The 25,405-nt window shown below is 45.6% G+C and overlaps 1 protein-coding gene across 2 annotated transcripts; it reads left to right on the forward strand.

Moving 5' to 3' along the window:
* The first annotated feature begins 1,098 nt into the window (after nucleotides 1-1,098).
* Nucleotides 1,099-23,162, forward strand: LOC133366470 (polyunsaturated fatty acid lipoxygenase ALOX15B-like). 2 transcript variants are annotated; one of them, XM_061589607.1, is made up of 14 exons: nucleotides 1,099-1,345; nucleotides 4,128-4,332; nucleotides 5,762-5,843; nucleotides 6,280-6,402; nucleotides 7,836-7,939; nucleotides 8,523-8,695; nucleotides 8,824-8,967; nucleotides 11,192-11,395; nucleotides 13,458-13,544; nucleotides 13,665-13,834; nucleotides 14,294-14,415; nucleotides 14,905-15,005; nucleotides 18,513-18,683; nucleotides 21,293-23,162. In XM_061589607.1, exons 1-14 carry the CDS (start codon nucleotides 1,187-1,189, stop codon nucleotides 21,482-21,484), a joined length of 2,037 nt encoding a protein of 678 aa, XP_061445591.1. In that variant the 5' UTR covers nucleotides 1,099-1,186; the 3' UTR covers nucleotides 21,485-23,162. The 2 variants fall into 2 exon arrangements, with proteins under 2 accessions (XP_061445591.1, XP_061445592.1); XM_061589608.1 differs by lacking the exons at nucleotides 1,099-1,345; nucleotides 5,762-5,843 and having other exon boundaries at nucleotides 4,190-4,332.
* The last annotated feature ends 2,243 nt before the right edge of the window (nucleotides 23,163-25,405 follow it).

Below are 25,405 nucleotides of genomic sequence, written 5' to 3' on the forward strand. Positions count from 1 at the left end.
ACTTGGCTACACAGGCCCCAAATGCAGTAACCTCCTTAATTCGCTCTCGGCTTAATGATACTGATTTACAAAACTCAATTGCCTGTGCCACAAAAATCTGCTCCCCCATTCATTTAAATTTAACTTTTCCATCTGGTAAACCTGCTTCCTACTTTTATCTGATCACCTTTCCTAAATTACGACTGGCTTTTTCAAAAGCCAGATTTAATGCTCTAAACTCTGCAATTATGGAAGGGAGATTTCATCATATTCCCTATGAACATCGTATTTGCCCCTGTGGTTCAGAAGTGGCTGAAACTCTCTGTCACTCCTTGTTGGACTGTGTGCTATATACTCATATTCGATCTAAATTCCTCAAACCCATCCTGATGAACCAGAAATTTAGAAATCTTTCTCCTAACGAAATGATAGTTATACTGTTGTCCGGTTCGGATAAAGACATCACCATTCAAACCGCTAAATTTATATATGCAGCCCAATCAATTCGTGCTTCTTTTTAATGACTGTAACTCTGAATTTTATTTTGCTGTTTCTGTAATATCTTTTTATGTGTTCACTTCGGGTCCTTGACTGTAACAATAAACATTGACACTGACATACTGGCCAGCTCTGACCTCAAAGTCCCTTTCTCCTCTTCGGTTGCTTTGCATCCACTTCATGTTTTCCCTAATCTCTTTAACCACGTTCTTTTCTTTTTCTCCTCTTTCCTCTGGACTCCCTTTAGCAGCTTCTCTGTCTCTCTCCGTCTAATCTTCCTTTCCCTCACCTTTCAATGGCCTTGCATTTTATAACATCAATAAAAGCGGGGCGTCATGAAAACGTTTCCTGTCCGTACAAGAGCTCTGATAAGCAAAGTTTCATCTCTGGAATTTTGTCCTTTCCTGCGGCACTGAAATCTTGCAAGGAGACAATTTGGCAACTCCAGAGTCCAGGCATGAGCTGGCCCTTTCCAGCAAAAGCCCTCTGGTACCTGTGAAGATGTCTAGGTCCCAGCCTATTGTCTACTCCCAGGGGTGGAGCTCCGCTGTAGGAAGGGGGCGGGGTTCTTTTGCTGATAAAGGTTGGCACGTTCACAGGATCCATCCTCAGGAGAGAAGGCTGAGGTGGGTGCCTGGGACCGGCTGATACTCTCTCTTCCATTCCCAACCCTTCAAGTGTTGTGTAAGCTACCCTGCTGCACCACAGCATGACCACCATCAAGGCCACATACAACGTCAAGGTGGTGACTGGCAAATTTATCCACTCTGGCACCTTCGACTCAGTCTTTGTCTCCTTGGTGGGCACTGATGGTGAGAGCCCCAAAACTGTACTAGACAACTGGGGCCCGGATTTCTACCCAGGAGCGGTGAGTTGTCAAGAAAGGAATGGCACATGTGGGTCGCAGCAGTGCATCCTGGTGGTAGACCATTAAAAAAAGTTATGTCTTGCATTTCCCTCTGATGGGCTGCAGGTGTGACAACTGAAAAGCAGTGTCAAAGCTTCCCAAAGGAGCAATAATATAAAATGTAAAAAGGGAGAATTCAAGTATGTTTTTCTTTGATAGCTAATCATTTTCTCCTGAAAAGAAATCTTGTGTTGTTGGGGGTGCTATCAGTGCGTGAAATCAAGATTTTTATCACTTTGCCTGCTTGTCTTGCCATGTTAAAGCATGATGATAAATAGTTTGTGTTCTCTCCCCTGCCCCCTAATTCCTTTCTTGTTACTCTGCCTGAAACTCAATGGCATTGACTTTAAAAGTATGGCAGGGGGGGAAATAAAATCTTAAGGATGCACCAAAATAAATATTTGTTGGCCCAAGACGTTTAAAAACACATCACTGCATTCTCTAGTGTGGTCTATATCCAAATTCTGGCATGCTTTTTAAGTGGTCCTCAAGAAGCAGTCATGCCCTGGGTCAAAAAAATTAAGATCTTTATTCTGTGTATCCTTAAGATTTAATCTCCACGTCCCCCATTGCTCCTTCTGTGATTGATACCTTTTCTTATTTGTTTCCTGTTAAAATATGGCATCTGTCTTATCTTGTAGTGCCAGAGGCTTCTAGGTGGGTGCCAAGGAGGTGGGCTTACACTTTATATTTCTTGGTTTTAGAACTGACCTCCAGTACTGTAGTGGCAAATTCAGAAGAACAGGGTCACTTCATGACAGTCACAGCCATGCCCCTTCCCCCTTTTTTGCTGCTGGGTTGAGAATGAAAACCTTATTAATGCCTTCTCCGACAACAAAAAGTGTTCCTATGAGCCAGTCGGCACAAAAGGGGAGAGTGTTAGCTACTGGGAAGAGTCTACTCAATGGCTGACTCACCTCCTTTCACTCCGATTGGCTCCAACCAGCAGGAAAGGACAAGAAAGTATGTTAGAAGATTCTTCCCAATGGCTAACCCTTTCATGCTGATTGGCTCACAGGACACTGGAGACATAGGGATCCTGCTCTCAAAAAAGTAAGGAGTTTAAGACCCCCCCCCGAGATCCTGGACGATGACACCCCTGCTGCCCCTTATGCCATCCTTGTCAGTCACACTGGGCATGCCCCTTGTTGTCAGCCTGTATTTTCTGATGCTTCTCCCTGAGTATTACCGTCCTTTTTGTCCTTTTTTACACTTTTGGGATAATGTGAATTGTTAAGTGGCACCAGAATTCATTTGCAGCCCTTTCCCCAGGTTTTCTGTGAATGTGGCAGACCAGGATGGGGGTGGGGGATGCCTCTTGGTCCTACATACGCTTGTGCATAAATATTTGAACGTGGGCACACGCTGCCTCCCTCTGTCATCTTCCCTATCCCCAATAATGATGATAGAAGATGTTTAAAGGTCATTTTATTCATTTATTTATAAATATATTTGAGTGCCGCTATTTCGTTAAAAACATCTAAGCAGTTTACAAGAAGCTGAAAAACCATCACCACCATTCAGTTTTCGTAAGGGTAGTAGTGCATTTCACAAGGCCCAGGCTGCAATTTTGGGTGGACGAGTGATCATGGGATGGAAGGTAGGCCAGTGCTTAACCCTTTCCCCACTGTCTGTTTTCCACTGAACCCCCTCCTGCAGCTGGTTTCCAGGTGGGTGGGTGCACTTACTCTTGTTCCCAGAAGAGTGTTGTGGCTTCTTTCCTCTTTGCTGTTGCTAAACCCCTGATTCCTGTCACCAGAGAGTACACAGAAGAACCTGGATTGTGAAACTTCTTTTTTTCCCCTTTAACTGCCGTATGAGGTTTCTGTTGCAAGTGGCATTTGTAATGGTTTGCTGTTCTGAAGAAAGACAACAAAGAAATATAGGAAGTTGCCTTATATACTGAGTCAGGCCACAGGGCCGCCTAGCACACAGCATTGTTTACCAGTCTTTCCCAACCTCTGAGTCCCCAGATGTTGCTGGACTCCAACTCCCATCAGTCCTAGCCAGCATGGCCAATGGTCAGGATTCAGGAATGATGGGAATTGTAGCACCATCTGGGGGCCCAAAGGTTGGGAAAGGCTGCAGGCTGGGCGGGGAACTGTTTTCAGCCCACAAACTCCATTTCCTTCTGAGCAACCTTCCAGGGGCCACATACCAGCCGTTGGCGGGGCCAGAGAGGGCCTGAGTGGGTAGAGCAATTAATGTGAGTTTTTACCTTTTTACGGCAGACTTGTTACTACACACACACACACATATCCCCCCTCTCTATTATCCATCCAGACAAGCAAGAGTCCTTATCAGGATTCAAGGACAGATGCCAGCCAGGGGGGCGTGAAGTGAGGTCAGTGAGGCCTGTGGCCTGAGGAGAGGGCGTAGCCCGGGCAGGGTCTCAAAGGCCATACAGAAAGGTCTTGAGGGCTGCATTGGGCCCCTGGGCCTGAGGTTCCTTACCCCTAGTCACCTTGATTGACAGCAGCTCTCCATGATTTCAGTCCCCCTACATAGAGATACCCCACACACCAAAATTTCCTGGGTGGCAGGTTAGCCAAAACAGTGTCTGCCTGTGAGGATGGAGTTCTTCTGAGGGCCAGAGGGTCACAGTCCCAGGCAGGATGGCTGAGGGCTTTGATGATCCCCCATAGAACCTGCGGGGTAAAGAGGGGATTCTTCAACTGGACTCTTTATCAACCCTTCCTATTTTCTGTGGATGCCTCTGGATCTTCCAACTTTTCCATTGCAGGCGAGAGAATACAAAGTCACATGTGAGTGTGACCTGGGAGAAATTTTGCTCCTTCGCCTCTACAAAGAAGTTTTCAGTGAAACACTTTCAACCAGCTGGTACTGTAATTCTGTCACAGTGACGTCCCCAAAAGGGAAGGACTACAGATTTCCATGCTATCAGTGGATCGATGGCCCCGAGCCCCTGGAGCTAAGGGAAGGGACTGGTAAGTAGACATGCTCACAGGGAGAGAAAGAGAGAGAGAGAAAAAAGAGGGCCCCTAGTGGGCAAAATCACCAAGAAATGATCTTAAACTTACTCATTGCTTCAGCATCATGCTCCCCCATGTGGTGACCACTGGTATTTACTGTTCAGAGGAAAACGCTTGTGAACTACAAGGGCCTTGATATGCTGAATATCAGCTAATGCTGCATCTGAAAAATGGTGCATTCAGAAAAAAGACCCAAATAAATTTATCTGTGTAGCCAGTAACCCATTCATTCATTCATTGGCGATCACTCGTGGGCAAGTAAGATTGTCTTCCAAGATAAGGTCTTTGCTTGGAAGACGCCTGTGTGTGAATTTGTTTTATGTGGGGAGATCGGCGCACGACGATCAACACACAATCGTGACAGAAAAAGGCTTTGATCCAATGGAATGGGTACCATGACGATTGGAAGTCTTTTATCTGCTGCAGCCTTCATCTGCCTTCACAGCCGTTGTAACATACACATTTTTATCGTCCGCCTGTTCTGCCGTTGAAGACTTTCTTGGATCATTCTTTGTCTGGCTTCTCTCCCTTGACCTTACCGCCATGGGTGACCCTGCTGGGAGTACATGACTCCCGACGGCATCGCTCACAGGGTTCATTGGAACACGCAAGTCTTAGCCCACTCACCACTACAAGGTGACGATCCAGCGAGGAGAGCCAGTAACCCACACTGTCAATGGCTGGTAACCCTGTTAGAAAGATCTAAGAAACCAATACATCCTTGCTTGTGGGTTGCCCCTTGTAGATGGTCTGACATGGGATAAATTAGCAAATATATTGCACTTTTCAAGTCTCCAAAGTGCTTCAGATTCTGAGATAGATGCAATCCTTACAACAGCCTTGTAAGGTAGTTCAGTGGGCTCAACTAAGGTCACCCAGTGAGGTCAGTGAGATTTGAATCAGCGGCTTCCTGGCTCACAGCTCATCCTTTTTAGCTGCTATACTAGGTGGGCTTTTTTTTAACCCTGCCTTTCAAATTACAAAGTTACAAAGTAGTTGAGAAGAATATTAAAATAACAATAAGAGAGATGAAATTACAACCAGCATTATCGCACATAAGTAATAAAAGTCAAATGCAACAATTGTGGAAGCAGTAAGAGCAAAGACCTCAGCAAGAGGAAGAAATCCCTGCATGTTCCTGCACACTCCAGAGCCTTTGCCAACTTAAAAAGGTGTTATCCTAGTGCCTGAAGCAAGTCCAAGCGGGTGCCTTTTTGTGAGCAACCCTGGGGGCAGGACGTTTTCAGGTTTGGGCCCCACCTATCCCCAGTCACCACCTCCCAACGCCCTGTTGTTGGGGGCACCCAAAGAAAGGCCTCGAAGAGGGAGATTGTAATGGAATGGAGCAGTTTGATAAACACCATCTCTGTGTCTGTCCTGCCAGGGAAAACGCCTCTCATGGATATTCTCCCCTTGCTCCAGCACCACCGGAAGAAAGAACTTCAGCACAGACAGTCTTCTTATGAGTGAGTGCGGCTGCCGCTAATTGCTGGTCGTTAAATTGCTGGTCATGTGTGTGAGAGAGAGGGAGAGAGAAATGGATCCCTGTGTTCTGTCTCCAGCTCTCAGAGTTTCTAATCCTAATTCCTTTTATTTCTGACATTCAGGGTGTGAGTGTAGCTTATCTAGCCAAAATACACCAGTGGAAGGTACTGGGGGGAACCCCAAGGTTTAGGAGTGCAGCCAGTGTTTAGGGAGGAACATACTATATGTGAAGGGGAATGTGCTCACAGTAGACACAAAATAGTGACGGACTGTTTGGGTGTGTGGGGTAATGGAAAACTGTAGGTGGGGGGAAATGGAATGACATATCCTGTAGGAAGGCACGGCTGAAGAGGAGCACCCCACACTGCAACATTTTGTTGCTGGTTCCACTTGTGATACTGATTTTCTTCTGTACAGGTGGAAGGAGTTTGCTAAGGGCACCCCCCGCCACCTGGATGTTGCATCCGTTGAGGAACTGGACTCAAATATCAAATTTTCATTCATCAGAGCAGCATTGTTCAACAAGCGCTCTGAAGCCCAGTAAGTTGCATGAAAAAAGCTGCGATACTTATGGCAGATCAGTTCTTTGATTCAGAGCATGCTCTGGTCTAAGCACAGGTCTACTCCAGGATTTATAGTAAGCAGCCGGGTGTAAGGGGAATTCTGGAAGGAGGAGCCCTAGTTTGTGTGTAGCTGAGGGGGCACCAGTGTTACACATGTACATCTGAACCTCAGTGCATGTCTACCACACATGAATCATAGAATCATAGAATAGTAGAGTTGGAAGGGGCCTATAAGGCCATCCAGTCCAACCCCCTGCTCAATGCAGGAATCCAAATCAAAGCATTCCCGACAGATGGCTGTTCAGCTGCCTCTTGAATGCCTCCAGTGTCGGAAAGCCCACTACCTCTCTAGGTCATTGGTTCCATTGTCGTATGGCTCTGTTAGGATGTTTTTCCTGATATCCAGTCACAATCTGGCTTCCTGCAACTTGAGCCCATTATTCCGTGTGATGCACTCTGGGACGATCGAGAAGAGATCCCGGCCCTCCTCTGTGTGGCAACCTTTCAAGTACTTGAACAGTGCTATCCTATCTCCCCTCAGTCTTCTCTTCTCCAGGCTAAACATGCCCAGTTCTTTCAGTCTCTCCTCAAGAGTGTAATGGTATGTTTTACAGGAGTCTTAAAACCCGCACATTGCTCTAATGTGTATATACCCTTACCCATAGTAAGAACACACAGAGAAAGATTTCAGCAAGAGCTTGATTTATTTTCAGGAACAGGAAAAGTATAGCATCAAATTTACAGCTGCAGTTAAGGGCAGTGTTCTAGCTACTACAATCATACACAAGGTCTGTGGGAGTGCAGAGATATCCCAAGATCGTAATGTCAACTCACAGCAGAGGAAAAGGAAGAAATTTGGAATAGTGGAAGAATATACCTTTTCTGAAGAAATTGGGGTGCAAAGTCAGGATACAGAGTCATATGCTTGGTGAAAGTTGGGCTCTCTTGTTCTCGATATTGCTAAAATTGTCCAAACATACAACTTCACCCTTGTGAACCACCGGGGCAACGGTGTCCTGTGATGTGTGTTCCTAGAGCATGATGTGCTGTCAGAAGGTTTGTTGGAGCCACAAGTGCTGATTTGATCCTGGCAAAACCTTATGTGGGTTGCATGGAATCGGGGAGGGGGATTGCACACAGGAAGTGGGCATCAAAGGATTCCTTCGAAATGGAAGATTTCTGGCATTTTATTTTTTTTGTAAACTGCTTAGAGGTCTTTACATTCAAGCAGTTTATTAATGTTGTTGATTGCAGCATACAACTACTGTAATAAGTATGCAATTAATACATTCATTGGCAGCGGTGGAGACTGTTCCCTGTTCATGAGCGCTCTCTAAAAGTGGAGGGCGATCACATGGTGTATCCAACACCCCTTGACATCTGTCTCACTTTCTTCTCTTTCACACTTAGGAAGGTGGCGCTTAAACTGAGAGGGTATTCCGATAGACAAGAGTCATGGGAGGAATTGGATGACATCAAGGAGGTCTTCAAGTTCACTAAGACGGAAATGTCTGGTAAGATAGCGGCCCTGTTAAAAACTCACTGGAGGCAGCCTTGGATTGATCCCTTAGTGTTAATTTCATTTCCATATGGAGAACCCTAGTGATGTGGTATGGTTTCCATAAGTCCTGGTCCCGAACTTCTCCTTGTTTTATTAACATGATGTCAATGGGATCTCAGCATCCTGATTGTGGTTGCCACTGATGTAATAAGATCCTGCTTGAATTGTGCGGAGATGGGGGATGTAAAACCAGGTCCCATGTCATTGGGATGGACACCCTGTCTCTTCCCCTACAAATGGATCCTCCCCCGTCAAATCATTCTTTGCTCCAGAAGGTTCCATAGCACGTGGACTATGAAGCCATTTATTCAACTTCAGATCTCTGTGGGACTTTTCCCTGTTGAGCAAGGGTCATAACTCAGTGGTAGAGCTTCTCCTTTGCATATAGAAGGTCACAAGTTCCTGCATCTCCCTGTAGGGCTGGGAGAGACTTCCTGTCTGAAACCCTGGAGAGTGACTGCCACTCAGCATAGACGGTACTGAACTAGATGCACCAGTGGTCTGACACGTTATAAGGCAGCTTCCTATGTTCCTAGATTACGTCATGGAGCACTGGAAGGAAGATGTGTTCTTTGGGTACCAGTTTCTGAATGGGCTGAACCCAACAATGATCCAGAAATGCACAAAGATCCCACCTAACTTCCCCGTGACCGAGGAGATGGTTGCCAGATCCCTTGGGGACTCCACCACTCTGCAGAAGGAGCTGGAGGTGAGGAAGGGAGGCACTTACAGATAAATCCTATCACCCTGGAGGAGGAGGCAGGCACGCTGCACTCCATTCCCATCCCATTGTTGGATTTCTTCTTTGCCTGAAGCCTGTGCTCTTCTCCCCCACAGAAGGGGTCCATTTTCATTGTCGACTACCGCATCCTGGAGGGGATCTCCACAGGGTTGAATAACGACCGCCAGCAATATGTAGCGGCTCCCTTGTGCTTGCTGCACCTCACAGCCCAGGAGCAGCTCATGCCCCTCGCCATTCAGGTAAGAGGTTTGGGTGGCTGGGCGCTAGGAAGAAGTCACCGTCCTGCCTTGATGATGGGGAGGCAGCACACCCATCATGCAGGGAAGGAGACCTCTAGTAGTTTTGAGCAGTACTGCTACCTCATACTGGCATTGTGCACTTAGACTTTCAAACGGCTTTTGATAAAGTACCTCACCAAAGGCTCCTGAGTAAGCTTAGCGGTCATGGAACAAGAGGAGACATCCTCTCAGGGAGCAGAAACTGGTTGAGAAACAGGAAGCAGAGAGCAGGAATAAAGGGACAGTTCTCAATGGAAAGATGTAGGAAATGGAGTCCACCAAGGGTTGGTATTGCTACCTGTGCATTTTAACTTGTTCACAATGTGTTATGTGCATTGCTGATATCGAGCGCCAAGAAGACTTGGGCTTGTCCTCTAAGTATGCCTCAATGGAGAGAGCGCTACATTTCAATAAACCCGCAAATTATCTTTCTACACTCTCGGTGCAAAAACATTGCAGAGCTTTCACACTGGCACGTTTCAATGTCCTTCCTTCTGCTGTCCTGCAGGGCAGATATCAAAAAAACCCTACTACGATCGTAAGTGCCCTTGTGACGCTGGAGAGGTGGAAACAGTGACCCACGTCCTCCTACACTGCCCATTCTATTCTGATCTACGAAGATCCTTAATTGTACCTCTCCTATCAAATACCCTGGGATGATCAGACGCATTTTATGGCCTCCTACTTCTTAGTGATCAAAATACTTTTATCACTTCCAGTGTTGCCAAATTCTGCACTGCAGTGATCAAAATTCACTACGAACTGACTCCAGCCCCCGTGTAACTCTTGGTTGTTCTGTTTTGTATTGGATTTTACAACTATGCCTTTTATAACTATGCCTTTGATAATTCTATTTTATAGTTCTGTGTTTTAACAATTTTATCTGACTACCTCATGCTGGTCACTGACCGTAACAATTATTATAAACAATGTGTTATGGGTGAGCAGTGAGGTAGCAGAGTTTGTTGACAGTACCAAATTTTTCAGGTTGAACAAAACAAGATTGTGAAGAGCTCCAAAAGGGTCCCTCCTAACTGAGTGAATGAACAGTCAAAGGGCAAATGCAGTTCAGTGTCAGCAAGTGTAAAGTGATGCACATTGGGGCAAAAATATCTTAATTTCATATGGTCATGGGTTCTGAACTGGCAGTGACTGACCAGGAACAAGATCCTGGAGTTGTACTCAAAAGCTCGATGAGAGAGGCAAATTCCATGCTAGGGATCATCAGGGAGGGGATTAAAATAAAATTACCATTATATAAATCTATGGTCCAACCACACTTGCAATATGGTGTTCACTTCTGGTCACCTCATCTCAAAATGGGTATTGTAGATTTGGAAAAGGTTCAGAAAAAGGGCAACAAAACAATCAAGGGGTTGAAGCAACTCCCTTGTGAGGAAAGGTTATAATATCTGGGGCTTTTAGTTTAGAAAAAATGTGAGTAAGGGGGGGAGAATATGGTGATGGTGCATAAAATCATGCATGGTGCGGAGGGAGTGGATGGGGGGGAACTTGTCTCATAATGCTAGAACTCGGGGCCATCCAATTGAGCTGAACGTTGGACGATTCAGGACAGACAAAAGAAAGTCATTCTTCACATAATGCAAATGGAATTCACTCCAAAAATATGCCATGATGGCCACTACCACCCTTCAAAAGAGCATTAGAGAAATTCATGGAGGATAAGGCCATTAATGGTTACTAGCCATAATGGCTTTTTTCTGCCTCTGCTGCTGGAGTCTGTATGCCTCTGAATTCCAGTCGCTGGCAATCATAGGGCTTCACCCCGTCTGTGGGCTTCCCTTAGGCACTTGGTTGGCCTACAGATGCTGGACCAGACGAGCCTTTGGCATGATCCAGCAGGCCTTTTCTTGTGTTCTACCTAGTGCCTTGTCAATAGCCAAATGAAGATTGTCGCAATTCATCCCATGCAGTTATGAGCTCAGTGGCCAAAGGCTGCCTGGTAAACATGGAGGCTCCTCTGTTGCATTTCTGCCTGTCGTGTACTTGTTAAAGGGACAAGAGCTCTATGACAAATAAAAAATAAGATAGGAACCTTACAAAGCAAACACAGCTTTTAATCTTGATTTAGTCCAGATGTTTCCTGCTGCCCTCTACTGGCAACATTTAGTATCCCAGCCTGCCTTGCTCACATTTTAATATTGCCTTCTGCTACTCCCTATAGCTTAGCCAGACTTCTGGCCCTGAGGTTCCTATCTTCCTGCCGAGCGACCCTGAATGGGACTGGATCCTGGCCAAGACCTGGGTGCACAGTGCAGACTTCCAAGTACACCAGACCATCACCCACCTGCTCCGAACACACCTGCTGGCAGAGGTGTTCGCCATGGCCACTCTCCGCCATCTTCCCATGTGCCATCCACTCTATAAGGTGAAATTGTAGGATTTATTTATTTATTTTATTTATTTATTACATTTATATACCGCCCCATAGCTGAAGCTCTCTGGGCGGTTTACAGTAATTAAAAACAATAAAAACAAATATACAAATTTTAAAACACAAAAAACAATTTAAAAACACAATTAAAAAAAATTAAAAATTTTTTTAAAACACATGCTAAAATGCCTGGGAGAAGAGGAAAGTCTTGACCCGGCGCTAGAAATATAACAGTGTTGGCACCAGGCGTACCTCGTCAGGGAGATCATTCCATAATTTGGGGGCCACCACTGAGAAGGCCCTGTCCCTTGTTGCCGTCCTCCGAGCTTCCCTCGGAGTAGGCACCCGGAGGAGGGCCTTTGATATTGAGCGTAGTGTATGGGTGGGTTCATGTATTGTGGTCCTAAGCCGTGCAAGGCTTTATAGGTTAAAAGCAGCACCTTGAATCGAGCTCAGAAACATACAGGCAGCCAATGCAAGCGGGCCAGAATCGGTTTTATGTGTTCGAACCGTCTGGTCCCTGTTACCAATCTGGCCGCTGCATTTTGCACAAGCTGGAGCTTCCGAACCGTCTTCAAAGGCAGCCCTACGTGGAGCACATTGCAGTAATCTAGCTTAGAGGTTACCAGAGCATGGACAACTGAAGCCAGGTTATCCTTGTCCAGATAGGGGCGTAGCTGGGCCACCAACCGGAGTTGGTAGAAGGCACTCCATGCGAACGAGGCTACCTGAGCCTCAAGTGACAGAGATGGTTCTAGGAGAACCCCCAAGCTACCCTCTACATTTTTGAAGTCCTACATGGTTTGGGACTGGGGCTACCTAAAAGACTACGTTCTCCTGTATGGAGCTCCCGAAATTTTGAGAACTTCAACAGAGGCCTTCCTCTGGATGTCTTTGCTGGGTGTGGTTAGGAGGAAGAGGGTATTTTCAGGGGGAAATGTGAAGCTGATGACTAGTCCAGTCAAATTCAGTATTGACTACAATGTGTGGCAGCAGCTCTCTAGGGTTTCAGGCAGGGGACACTCTCGGTCCTACCTGGAAATGCCATCAAGGACTGAGCCTGGGACCTTCTGATTGCAAAGCAGGGGTTCCACCACAGAGCAAGGTAACTCCTAGTCCTTGGTTGTGGAGTAACCTTCTGACAAGTTAGGGAGACACCAACATTATTTATCATTCAGGAGACAAGAGGTTTTGTCCGCAGAGACTTTTCATGAATTTTTACAGCATAACCCTATGAATATCCAGAAGTAAGTCCTATTGAGTTCAGTCAGTGGGGCTTAGTTCTACATAAGTAAGTATAGGATTGCATCCTTACGACATGTTTAGTGGTTTCTGTCATTTTGTTTATAAGCCACTTTGAGCACTGGGTAGAAAAGTGACCTGAGAATAGTTTTAAACACATATGGGGTTGGGGAAGTATACAAAATGGGCTTTCTTGCTGATTAAAGAGCACTTGAATGTTTTAGATCAGCATTTTTATACTTGATGCCCTCCAAATGTTTTGGACTGCAACTCCCATCAGCCCAGCCACACTGAGGCTTATGGGAATTGCAGTGCAAAACATCTTGAGGGCACCATGTTGGGAATGGCTGCTTTAGATGGAGCTGCTTGTATTCTGCTCTTCTTGCTATGTTCAGTAATAACATGGAATTTGCTATTGGGTGCACATTCCAGCATCCTGAGAATCTCAGCGTAGGAACTGTTGGTTTTTTAAGCAAGTTTCTAGTCCATGAGGCCATGATGTAGGCTGGTAGGATTGCCAGTGGTCAGTTAGTGTTATTGTACCCTTTAAGGCTGTGTTTCTCCCTACTAGTACTAGTTGGGTCAACACCAACTACTCAAAAGAAACATAAATTAATGGAATTTGAAGAAATGTATATGGCTTGCTGAATCCAGGTGATATAATTCAGCATCTTTTCCTGGGGCACAATTTGGATTAAATGCAAAGCATGCATAATAGGCTCTGGGTCAATAGGGCAGCTCCATTTTAGGACGGAGGTCTCTGGACTAGATGGAGCCACAGAATGTAAAAGTCGTCCTTTCCTGTCTTTTGCAGCTCCTGATTCCCCACATGCAGTACACCTTTCACATCAATACTTTGGCCCGGGAGCGCCTCATTTCAAAAGGTGGTGTCTTTGACAAAGTAAGCCAACCTGGAGGTTTGCCATACGTGCCTGTGGCACAGCCTGATAAGAATTAAGCCAAGTTTCTCCTAAGTCTTCTCCTTCCAAATTGTGACTCCCTTTCCCCTCACCGTCTCCAGGCAAGTGGCATCGGCTACCAAGGCTTGGTTGAGCTGCTGCAGAAGGACTTGAAGGCCCTGACGTATTCCTCCCTCTGCCTCCCAGAGGACCTTGAGGCTCGTGGGGTGTCCTCGTTGCCCAATTATTACTACAAGGATGACGGTCTGAAGATCTGGGTGGCCGTAGAGAGGTCAGGAGGGGAGTGGTGGGGTTGCGATGGGCTGAGGGTCTAAACATTGCCTAAAGTGAAATTCAAGGACATGAATGTGTGTGTGTGTGTGTTCAGGCACTATCCATGCACAGGAAGTTGAAGGGATGCTAGGGAGGGTTGGTTGTGGAGCTCCAACTCAGGTGGTGGAATAGGTACAGAAGTTCCTAGAAGCTAAATTTTGACAAATTTAAGGAAATTTCTTAGAGTGGAGTTTTGCGTGTCTAGTTCTGGCTCAGAAGTGCCTTAATCCATTAATCTAGTTTCTCACTATTTCTGTTTTGCTCCAATAATAATAATAATAATAATAATAATAATAATAATAATAATAATAGTTTTTGCTGGATGTGGAGGTGACTTAGCAACCCTTGCTTTTCATGTGGACCTCATTTTGCAAGTTGACCATCCTCTTCTTTTCCCTTTCTTGGCTCTTTTTTTCAGCTTTGTCTCTCGCATTGTTGACTTGTATTATACGAAGGACAGTGATGTATGGGAAGATTTTGAGGTGCAATCCTGGATACATGAAATCTTCACTGAAGGCTTCCTGGAGCAAGAGTCAACTGGTACGGTACAGCGCCCTGTATGGATGGGATTTCATACAGCAATGGACAGAGGATATGGGCTAAGAAACTGCCAGTGGATATAAATGTAACCAGACCATGCTCCTCAGTGTATCTTAGTGCTGTTCAGTGAACTCTAAGCCACATGGGAATGGGATATATGGTCAATAGATAAGGACAGGAGAATAGGAAATCAGGTCCCATGGAGAGAAAGATGTGAGGAGTGAAAATATCTGCCAAGGGTCCAGAGCCATTAACAGATACTTCCTTCACTGTTTTAGAACTGATTGTTAGAATCATGAGGGCTATATACTTTTTAAGAGGCAATGAGTGGAAATCTGAAAAGTGAAGTGGATATTGAGAGGCTTCAAGCATATGCTGATCTAACGTGTGTGCCTGCCCATGCAGTGCGTTCCTCCTGATTCCTTATAGAAAGGACTCACTCCGGATTAATAACTCGTGTGAATTTAGCTTATCTCTTCACATTCACAGGCATCCCTTCCTTGTTTACTACCGTGAAAGAGCTCAAAAAGTTCCTCACTATGGTTATTTATACCTGCTCGGCCCAGCACGCTGCTGTCAACAGTGGGCAGGTATGCAAGCTAAACAGGGTCTATTTATACTGCCATGTAGTTATATATGTGGTTTTAATTGTTATGGCTTGCCCCAAAGAATCCTGGTTTGTAGTTTGGTGTAAATGCTGAGAATTCCCTGGAAAAGATCTCTTAGACATTCCCGCCATGATAGTTCCCAGGGTTCTCTACAGAGCTAAAATGACCGTGGAGTTTCCATTTCTCATGTAAAGTGGCCGAAATAGCAGCGCTAATGGGTGGTGGTCATGATGTCATTACATGGGGCAGAGAGTAGGGATGGGCGAGAATTCAGCTGGATTCCAATTTAGCACTGGGTTTTTCAATGGTCCGCTTATTCTCCATCTTTGCAGAGGGATCCAGTTTGCTCCAAACTTCAGTGGCTTTCCCCCAACACCGGATCCCCCCCCCGAATATATTGTTCTTTTATTGATTTTACTCACAGCACAGCAGTACAGGTTTCTCTCTCTCTCTCTCTCTCTCTCTCTGTGCCACCCCCCTCCACTCGAATAATCCACACACAAACCCTCCAGTCGAATAATCCAGGCTCCAAGTGGAAGGAAGCAAGCAAAGTCTTGCCCACAAAGGACTCAGCGCTTGCTGAGGATTTGTTACGACATTTGCTCTTGGGAACCTGAGTGTGTGCATTTGCCACCCTCATGTCCCATGAAACACACCTCCTTGAGAGGAGGGGATCTTTTGCTAGGGATAAAAACAAGCGCTTTGCCCTGAAATGTGCTTAAATGGTGTATATATTTAACCCAAGAAATGCAGGTCCAAACCAAAATAAAGCAAAGCTTGATTTTATTGAGAGAAAGAGTAGGAAAGCATTACAGAATTACTTGGGTGCATGGCAGCATTAATCATTAATATCCTAACCCATTCATAACTTTAAACTAAAGAAATCAAAGGACCCTATTACTATAAGAGGTGAAAGGTAAGAGAGAGTTTACCTATCCTATGCCCTGAGTGGGCGGCTGAATACAGCTGAAGTTATGTGGAAGAGCTCTGATCCAAAACCAGGAAGGAATCTCTTGGTCTCAAGGTTTTGCACTGAGATCCAGAGTCTCCCCGGTTCTGTCCCTGCAGTCTTTGATGCGTTCCTTGAGAGCGTCGTACACGTGTGTCGGAGCTCTGGTGTTCCTCAGCCCCCCTTTTTTCTTTCTTCCTCTCCTCCCCTTCTCCCTTCAAGCCTCGGTTTTAAAAATACTTTTTTCCCTCTCTCCCCCTCCTGCCAAGGAGGGTATGAAAGTCTGGTGATGTTGTGTATGTGTGTGTGTATCTCTAACTGACCCTGAAAAACTAAGCTCCTAACAAACAATGGGATTCACTGTGGGTGAGGGAAATTTGCCAAAGGACAAGATAACAATTATGCAGAACATTTATGCTGTAGCTTTAGTTTGTATCTTAATTTCTGCCCTTGTTACTCTTCGCACAAAACCTCGTGGGAAAGCATAACCAGCCGTACCATTAGGTGTGGGGTGTGGGGTGGGAATTGTAGTTTAGCAGGCTCCATGGCCCTGCCTCGTAACAGATTATAGGAGGCTGGGCCCAATAACCTATAGGATGTTGGGCCCAATGTCCTGTAGGACCCTGCAGAGTTGCGTAGCCGAGCAGAGAGTTTTTGAGCGAGCTTATGTGTGCGTGCGTTTGAATCTTTGCTAAGATTCTACCTTCCCTGCAAATTAGTCAGACAGAGACTTTAAGCTTTAAAATAAGAAACAACTACTTTATTCTGGAAGTACATACTTGATAGGAAAGAGTTCTATATCTAGCTAACTAGCTATGTTGGAGCAGCAGATTCTGATCCCAGGGTCTGCCCTCATACTGGACGAGAGGAGAGAGACAAAGGAAAGATGTCTGCTCCCCTCTTGAGAAAGAAGAAGACTGGAAGGAGGGAAGGAACTGGGATCAACATCCCTTGCATATCAGTCTAGCAGGAAGGAAGAGACAGCAGGAGATCAAAGGACAGGTATTGCCTAGCAACCAAGAGGTCTCCTCTCTAACTACGCCTTTAGCCCCATGCAGCCTCAACCCACAAGTTGGATTTGAACCTCATACATTCCAACAAGGATGAGGGGGAACACAGAAAGATGCTTTCCTCTTTTCCTTTCCAAGAGGAAAACAGCTGGTCTCGCTTTCTAATGTGAAAACTGACCAGTCTCAATCATGGTAGAGGAGGAGGAAAAGCCGCTTTCCTCACCTTTATCAATATTTTCTTTCAAAATATTTTTTCAAAAATATCGATATTTCCTTTTAACATATACTTAATATTTGAAATAATATTAATATCAACATGTTTGGGGAGGTAAAAAAATCAGTTTGGTAAAAGCAGCGGATGGAGGAAAAGTATGAAGTTGAAGCAGTAATGCTTGTCAGGTCGACAGCATGCTTTCGAAGTGGCGCTGGCCAACAGGTGCCATCCCTAGGCGAGAGCCCTGGTTTATGTCAAGGGTGGAGTAATGTGCAGACGATGTCCTCATTTCATCTGGGTGGCAAGGAGGGCAAAACGGGGGAAAGGGGAGGACATAGAGAGAGAAGGGGGTGTGCCTTGCCTAATTGTGGCTTCCCACCCACCCTTAGAACTGGCCCCTGGTTACCGCCACCATGTACCCCTCCCCCAGATTACCCCCTCTCAAGGGAATGGGGAGAAAAGCTCCCCAATTATGTGAAGTGTAGAAGCAGAACCCTAACCATTTGGTAGGCCTAACCATTTCATCTGGCATGCCCAGGGTTGTGCCCCATCACCCCAGATTTCTGACTGGCTGCGGTCAGAGCCACGACCATTCCAATGTCACATAGTGGTCATTCCAAAAGAGGCTCTGTGGGGTTAGCCATCACATTCTTGTGCCTGTGGGGGTGGAGGGAAGAACGCCATGGATTCTGTGTTGCCTAGCAAGTCATGCTGAAAGCAGATGGAGCACCATGGGAGGGACAGACCAGGATGGATTTGGTTGGAGGAGCCTAGCCGCTTTTGAGCATCCAGCAACCCCCACTTTGTTGTTGTTATGTGCCTTCAAGTCGGTAACGACTTATGGCAACCCTCTGAATCAGCGACCTCCAAGAGCATCTGTCATGAACCACCCTGTTCAGATCTTGTAAGTTGAGGTGTGTGGCTTCCTTTATGGAATCAATCCATCTCTTGTTTGGCCTTCCTCTTTTTCTACTCCCTGCTGTTTTTCCCAGCATTATTGACTTTTCTAGTGAATCATGTCTTCTCATGATGTGTCCAAAGTATGATAACCTCACTCAATAGGTGGCCAAAGGCCTCTAAGTAGTTAACGTTATAACCATGTGAAGGGTGAAAATGGAAAATCATCCTTTTGATTATAAAAGTTGCCTTGTTGTTGCAAGAATGATGTGATGTTTGTATGAAGAAGAAAAAGAGGGTTTGGGACGTGACATTTCTCACTGAGGAACAGGATATTGGACTGAACGGGCTTTCTGATCCAGCAGAGATTTCTTGTGTTCCTAATACTTGGATTATTATTTTTATTATTATCATCATAGTTTGATTTTGGTGCCTGGATGCCCAACTTCCCCCCATCCATGAGGAAGCCCCCTCCGATGGACAAGGGGATGGCGAACTTAAAGGATTACAAAGACACCCTCCCAGAGATCAACACCACATGCACTATCCTGAGCACCCTGTGGCTGCTTAGTGCCAAACCCATAGACATGGTGAGTGCTTAGATGGTATGCAAAGTAGCTCCTTGAACAGGTGCTGAGATGATGGTGTTAGGTGGCATCTGCCCAGGAGATCAGAGCCTTGGATACTTACTGTGAATGCTCTTCTGGGATGAGCGTGGGGAAATTCCAGTACAACCATGAGTTAAGGCCCCACTGCCAGGGATAGGCACATCAAGTGACAATTACAATTTAAAAAGCATTCCTGCACCTCCACCTCCAGTTCTAAGTGCTGGTGGACTGGAATCCTGGTGCCTCCTAAGTGACTATGAGGAAACATAAGTCATCTTCAAAACACTCTTTGAAAAAGCTACCTGTCAAAGAAAGGAGTTCTTTCTTACCTTCTCTTTAAAGAATGCACTTCATCTGTTACTGAACTACCAAGGTGCAAAAAGAAAAACAGAATACCATCTAAATTAGTATCCACCCTCATGTGCACGCTTTAGCTAACTTACACAACCTGTACAGAGAACTAAGCCCTGCTGAGATGCATGTTACTGGAGTTTATTGCTTTAAAAACCCTGAATCCCTGATAAAGAGAGACACCACCATGCCGCTTTAATGGCTAAGGCTGAAGTCACACCATGAGATTTGAAAAAGGGCACATTCATCTTTTAGTTTATATCTAAAAAAATGGCTCCAGAACCATTTAGGGAACTCCTTCAAACTCCTCAAGGATTCATGAGGTAATTCTATTTATTCTTGTTTTTAAAACAGTAGCTGTTTGGAAGAGCTAACTGGGCCTCTTTGCTGTTGCCGTAAGAAATAGTTCAAAATATAAATATAATAGGGCCATCACCCCCTAGGGAAAAACATTCTGAAATCCTCATGAACTCCTGAGGTGATATTTCTTTATTAAACTGTGGCTCTTGGAAATGCTGCAATTCTAAAAAAGAGTGAGAAAATCCTGTCTCTGCCCCAGACACCTCACTTCTCCTTTCGGTTGTTGAAGGGGAAGGAGTCTAACTTCTCCACAGGAAAAGTCCTGGAACGGTTTTGTTCCTCACCAGACACCTCACCCCCTTTTGTTTCTGAAAGAGGAATGTCTGACACAGTTAACTTCTAGGTTAACAAGGTTTGAGGGAAACTCCTTGGCAACACCTCAACACAGAGGGAATGCTCTGGAGGTCCAGATAGCTGTCCTGGGAGGAGGCAGCATGATGAGGAAAAGATCTGTCAGGACAGGTGGGGTGCTGCAAGCAGATCATCCAGCCCCAGATGGCCCCTGTGGCATTTGCCTTCCAGACAAAAAAGGTGGGAAAACCTTCTCCCCCTCCCCCTCCTGAAGGTGATGCTTTGCGTCCTCCATGAAGTAAAACTGTTGTCTGCAAAGGCCCCTACACTCCATAAACAGGCAGAAATGTGGCAGGAAAACCTGGCCGCATTGTCCCTGTGCTTTAAGGGACGCGGTTGAATTGTGATCCAAGGGTAGGCATCTAGGACGGACTCCAGCCTCTTCCTCTGTCAGAGTAGCGGCCCATGTTTACAGCTGTGAGGATGCTTGGCAACACTCCTTGTCAGGCCCAGAACAGTTGCTAGCTGGTGTTATGCCAGGGGTGTGGGTGTGGGGATAGGCAATGAAGAGTGAGCAGGACAGGAGAGGCCAGATGGAGAAAAATACTGAGGGAAAAGCTGACTGAGGAGAAACAGACAGGTTAGGAAAAGTAGGGGGCAAGGTGGGTAGGAACCAAAGGCTACAAGAAGAAAAAGGCCAACATAAGCTCCACACAAAGAACTGGGGCAGAAAGAGAGGATGAAGGGCACTCCTACTGTTGTTTTTTTTGAGGTGTACACACGGACAGAGAAAAACTGAGGAAAAAGAAAAGGCACAACTGTTAGAAGATCAGGAAAGGTTAGGCAATAGAAGACCCTGAGGAGCTGAAAGAAGTCCATCCTCCCCGGCAAGGCAGGTGAAAGAACAGGAGGTGGAGCACAGAAAGGGAGAATCTATCTGTGCTGCCTCCGCAGGGTTAGAATTGTATATAGAGATACTCCTTCTGTTGTGTTAAATAAGGCATTTATTTGGTTAAGAGTTATGGAACTCTACAGGGCTGTCTCTATGCTCCCTTAGCCTCACAGTAACTTCCTGTCAGGTGATATTCACCCCTCTCTTTAATTGGTTAGTTATTTTTCCCTCCAAAAACCTGCCTCAGTTTGTTCCAGTCATCAGTGAAGCTAGTAGCAGGCCTAGTAGCCCCAGAGGACAACACTCCTTTTTTACCTCTCTCTCTCGCAGAAGGTAACTCTCCTCCATTTAATCGACCTCATCAACAATCCTACAATATAATTTACCTGCTACCAATCTTCATCATCGTCACTCTCCTCAGTTCATCGTCCCCAGAGACTATATGCTTTCTTTTACGTTTTTGTGTACCTTTCTGTTTCCTGGTTTAATAAATAGTTCTGATTAAAAGAGAGAGATTGAGTTGACTGTCTGGCAAAGTGAGTTTCAGAACCACGGGCTCAGAACACTATCCATTTTGATTTTGTTTATTTTTCAAAACTAAAGTTCAGTTCTCCACATTTCCACATCAGTTTGTGGTCTCTGTTTTTTTTAACTTCGCATGAAAATCCATCAGCATTCTTTTTCTTCTTTTTAACAGATACCCCTGGGGAAATACCCTGATGAGCATTTCACAGAGCCGGCACCAAAAATGCTAATTGCGGCCTTTGGGCATGACCTACAGAAGATTTCCACGGAAATTAAGAAAAGGAATGAGTCTCTCTCCAATAAGCTCCCTGTTGGCTATGAGTACCTGTACCCCCCTGAAATAGAGAACAGTGTTTCTATATAAGTTCTATGTGTTGGCAGCGACGGCAAATCCATTTCAGCACGGAGGGCTGTGCTGTTCTTCCGAGCTTTGTATCATGGCATGTTGCAAGCTTTTGAGTGTACATTCAATTAGCATGGGTTGCATAGTTGCAGATAGTAGATATTAGCCACAGGCTGAGGGGTGTGAAAGTGCCTCTGTAGTGGATTCCCAGATTAGCCTTCGCCAACCTGGTTCCCTCCAGACATTTTGGACTACAACTCCCATCAGCCCAAGTGTCATATGGCCATTCTGTCTCAGTTTCATATGTCTGGGACTGTATGGGAGTTGCCTGTCAAGAGTTAGCACCTGGTTAGCAGACTGAGCACACGGGTTACTTGGTCAAAGTCTTTATCACTTGTGGAGGGGTTGATTCTGAGGAGACAAAAGGCTGGCAGGTCCCTCCTCAATCACTCCTCTGCTCATCTTGAAGCCACCTGGAAGAACTGCTTTTTGCATTAATAATAAAAGCTTCAGGGGAAAACTCTCATCAGCCCAAGCATCATACAGTTGTGCTGGCTCAGACTAGTAGGATTAATTCTCTAAAACATCTCAATGGAGGGTACCAGGCTAGCAAAGGCTGCCATAGGTTGATTGAGATCTGTAACACAAGCACTGCGGTGGGCATTTTGACACCAAATAGGCCTTTTGGGGGATTTGATTCATAACTTATCATAACACTCAGGGATGCATCCTTTATGATGACTTCTTGGGAAACTACCTTAATGTTGCTACAACAGAGCCAGTGTCAAGTAGTGTTTAGTGTCAGATTAGGAACAGAGAGACCTGGATCTCTGCCTAGCCAGTGCCTGGGTCTAGCAACCCTGATCTCTCTGCGTGTGATTTAAAAATAAATGCTATACCAGGAGCTGCATGAGTTGGCCCTCAGATGCTGTGACTGTATTTTCAGTTCTGCATTACCAGTAGCAGCCTGCTGCAGGAATTTCCCCTTCATAAACCATTTGTGTTGAACCTGGCTATGTTTAGGCATGCTCCTGTGTGGTTTTCTCTTCGTGTTACTTTTCACTCAGTGGGTAAATAAACAGATTTTGCAACAGGCGACCTAAGTCTCTCTGATGGTGAATCTCTCATATACTAAAATCATGCAATACTGTCTCCAGAACTTCTCACCGCTTGGGAAGGGGGGACAGGGAGAAGTGACAATATAGGCTGTGTAAACACCATAAATTTAAAGCACGTGGGAACTGTAGTTAAGGGTGCTGGGAACTGTAGCTCTGCAGAGGTAAACTATCAGAGTTGTCAGGGTACTTCCTGTTAGCAGTGTTGATGACTCAGAGCAAGTGTTTTTAAGGGGGGGGAAAAGAGAAACTAAATTTTACAAGGCCTAGAGAAGTCACATGCTTGCTGAAACTTATCAGTAAAATACGTGCTTGTAAGCTGCTGTTGTAATGGCTAACTTGGAATCCAGATATGGGTGGAAAAACTAATGTGCCGTGTGCATAAGAGATGGTGGGCATAGTCAGAAGATCGACCAGTGGAAAGGTGACAGGTTGGCACTAAGGGGCGAATTAGAATGTGCCATGAATTTTTGATTGCAATGTATAAAAGTGTAGCACCCCCATAAGGGGTATGCTTGTTTTGTGAATTATCGCCTTGCACCTCTTTCTGGTCAGAACAAAATAAAGCTTGTTGGACCCTTCAACCTGGGTGTGGTCAATTGGCTGTACTGCGCACCGGGCAACGGACCCATTTGGGGGACAACAGTGTCACTTGGCATTATGGGCTGGCGGTGGTTTGGGCTGATCAGCTGTTTGGGCCTATAAGGGTTCATCTACATGGGAACATTTCTTTGTAGGAAATATACTGCATTTACCTTTATAATGGATTTGCACCATCCACAGTTCATGCTCAATGTTAGTTGCCAGTCAGTTTTTCCCATTCACACAAGTAGGTATTCCTCTGGCGAGGATTAGCCTCACTGTTTCCTTGTGGCACCGCCCCCTAATTATACACTTCCACTCCCTTTGGTTGCTATTTATTTATTTATATATTTTTAATTCATAGAATCATAGAATAGTAGAGTTGGAAGGGGCCTATAAGGCCATCAAGTCCAACCCCCTGCTCAATGTAGGAATCCAAATCAAAGCATTCCCCACAGATGGCAGTCCAGCTGCCTCTTGAATGCCTCCAGTGTTGGAGAGCCCACTACCTCTCTAGGTAATTGGTTCCATTGTCGTATGGCTCTAACAGTTAGGATGTTTTTCCTGATATCCAGTCGAAATCTGGCTTCCCGCAGCTTGAGCCCATTATTCCGTGTCCTGCACTCTGGGATGATTGAGAAGAGATCCCGGCCCTCCTCTATGTGACAACCTTTCATGTACTTGAAGAGTGCTATCATATCTCCCCTCAGTCTTCTCTTCTCTTTGAGTATGATTCTGGAGCCAACTGTGGATCCACCTGATAGTTGTTCCATCCAGCCCACATTTAGTTAGCTTGCTAATCAGAATATCATGGGACGCTTTGTCAAAAGCTTTGCTGAAGTCGAGATATATTATGTCCACAGTATTTTTACAGTCTACCAGGGAGGTTACCTGATCAAAAAATGAGATGAGATTAGTCTGGCAGGATTTGTTCTTGATAAATCCATGTTGGTTTCTAGTAATCACTGCATTGTTTTCAAGGTGCTTGCAGACTGACTGCTTTATAATGTGCTCCAGAGTTTTTCCAGGGATTGATGTTAGGCTCACTGGTCTGTAGTTCCCCGGTTCTTCCTTTTTGCCCTTTTTGAAGATAGGGACAACATTAGCCCTCCTCGTCATCCGGCACTTCACCCGTCCTCCACGATTTCACAAAGATAGTGGACTGTGGTTCTGAGAGTTCTTCAGCCAGTTCCTTCAATACTCTAGGATGCAATTTATTGGGCCCTGGAGATCTGAACTCGTTCAAAGTGATTAGGTATTCCTTGATCATTTGTCTATCAGTCTCAAGGTCCAATCCTGACCCTTCTACTTCATGTTTCCTGGGAGGGTCATAGACCCTTTTTGGGAGAAGACTGAGCCAAAGAAGGAATTGAGGACTTCTGCCTTTTCTTTGTCATCTGTTATCATTTTGCCATCCTCATTGAGTAGCTGTGCCACCATTTCTCTGTCTTCTACTATGGACGTACCTGAAGAAAGCTTTTTTGTTGCTTTTAGCTAAGGGGGGTGGGTGAGCTATTGCAGAGTAAATGAATGCAGCAAGCACTGGTGAACAGTCTTCAGCCACAAGTAATGGCAGTGGTGCTGGTGGCTCCATGTTGGTGGGACAGTGGAATCGGCTCCGGATTTTAGTCCGGACTTTCAAGGAGCAGATTAAAATTCAGAGCAGATTCCACTGCCCCACTGACATTGGAACCACCAGTCCCCACTGGCTATAGTTACAGGGTGTAGCTACTCGCCAGGCCTTGGACAGTTCCTTGATAGTTCGGACTAAAACCCAGAATGGATTCCACTGCCCCACTTACATGGAACCACCAGCCACCACTGAGTCATGGCAATGTGGTGGGGAGAAGGCTGTGGGCTGAGGACATAGATGTGCTAAGCTTGGCATGTTTCTGTTTCCCTCTGTGAAAATATTGGAGAGTAGGGTGAAGTCTGTCACCTGCCCCTTCCCTTAGCTCAAGGGTCTGGTATCCCAGAATCCATTGGCAGCAAGGAAAATGGCATGCCTTCCCTTGGGGAGTCGTCACTTCTACAAAGCTGCCGTTCCAGTTGGTCTGGGGAAAGGTACCACATTGCTTCTTATGCAGCTGGACCAGCAGGATGGGCCCCAAGTCGTACTCGCTTTGCACCACATATTCATCCACCTGGGAGGAGGCGGAAGGGGAGGTTTTAAGGTAATGTGGTAACCTGAAGGGTCAGGGTGTGGTGTAATGGTTAAAGTATTGGGCTAGGACTTGGGAGACCA

The sequence above is a fragment of the Rhineura floridana genome, chromosome 11 (assembly GCF_030035675.1).
Source record: "Rhineura floridana isolate rRhiFlo1 chromosome 11, rRhiFlo1.hap2, whole genome shotgun sequence".
NCBI lineage: Eukaryota > Metazoa > Chordata > Lepidosauria > Squamata > Rhineuridae > Rhineura > Rhineura floridana.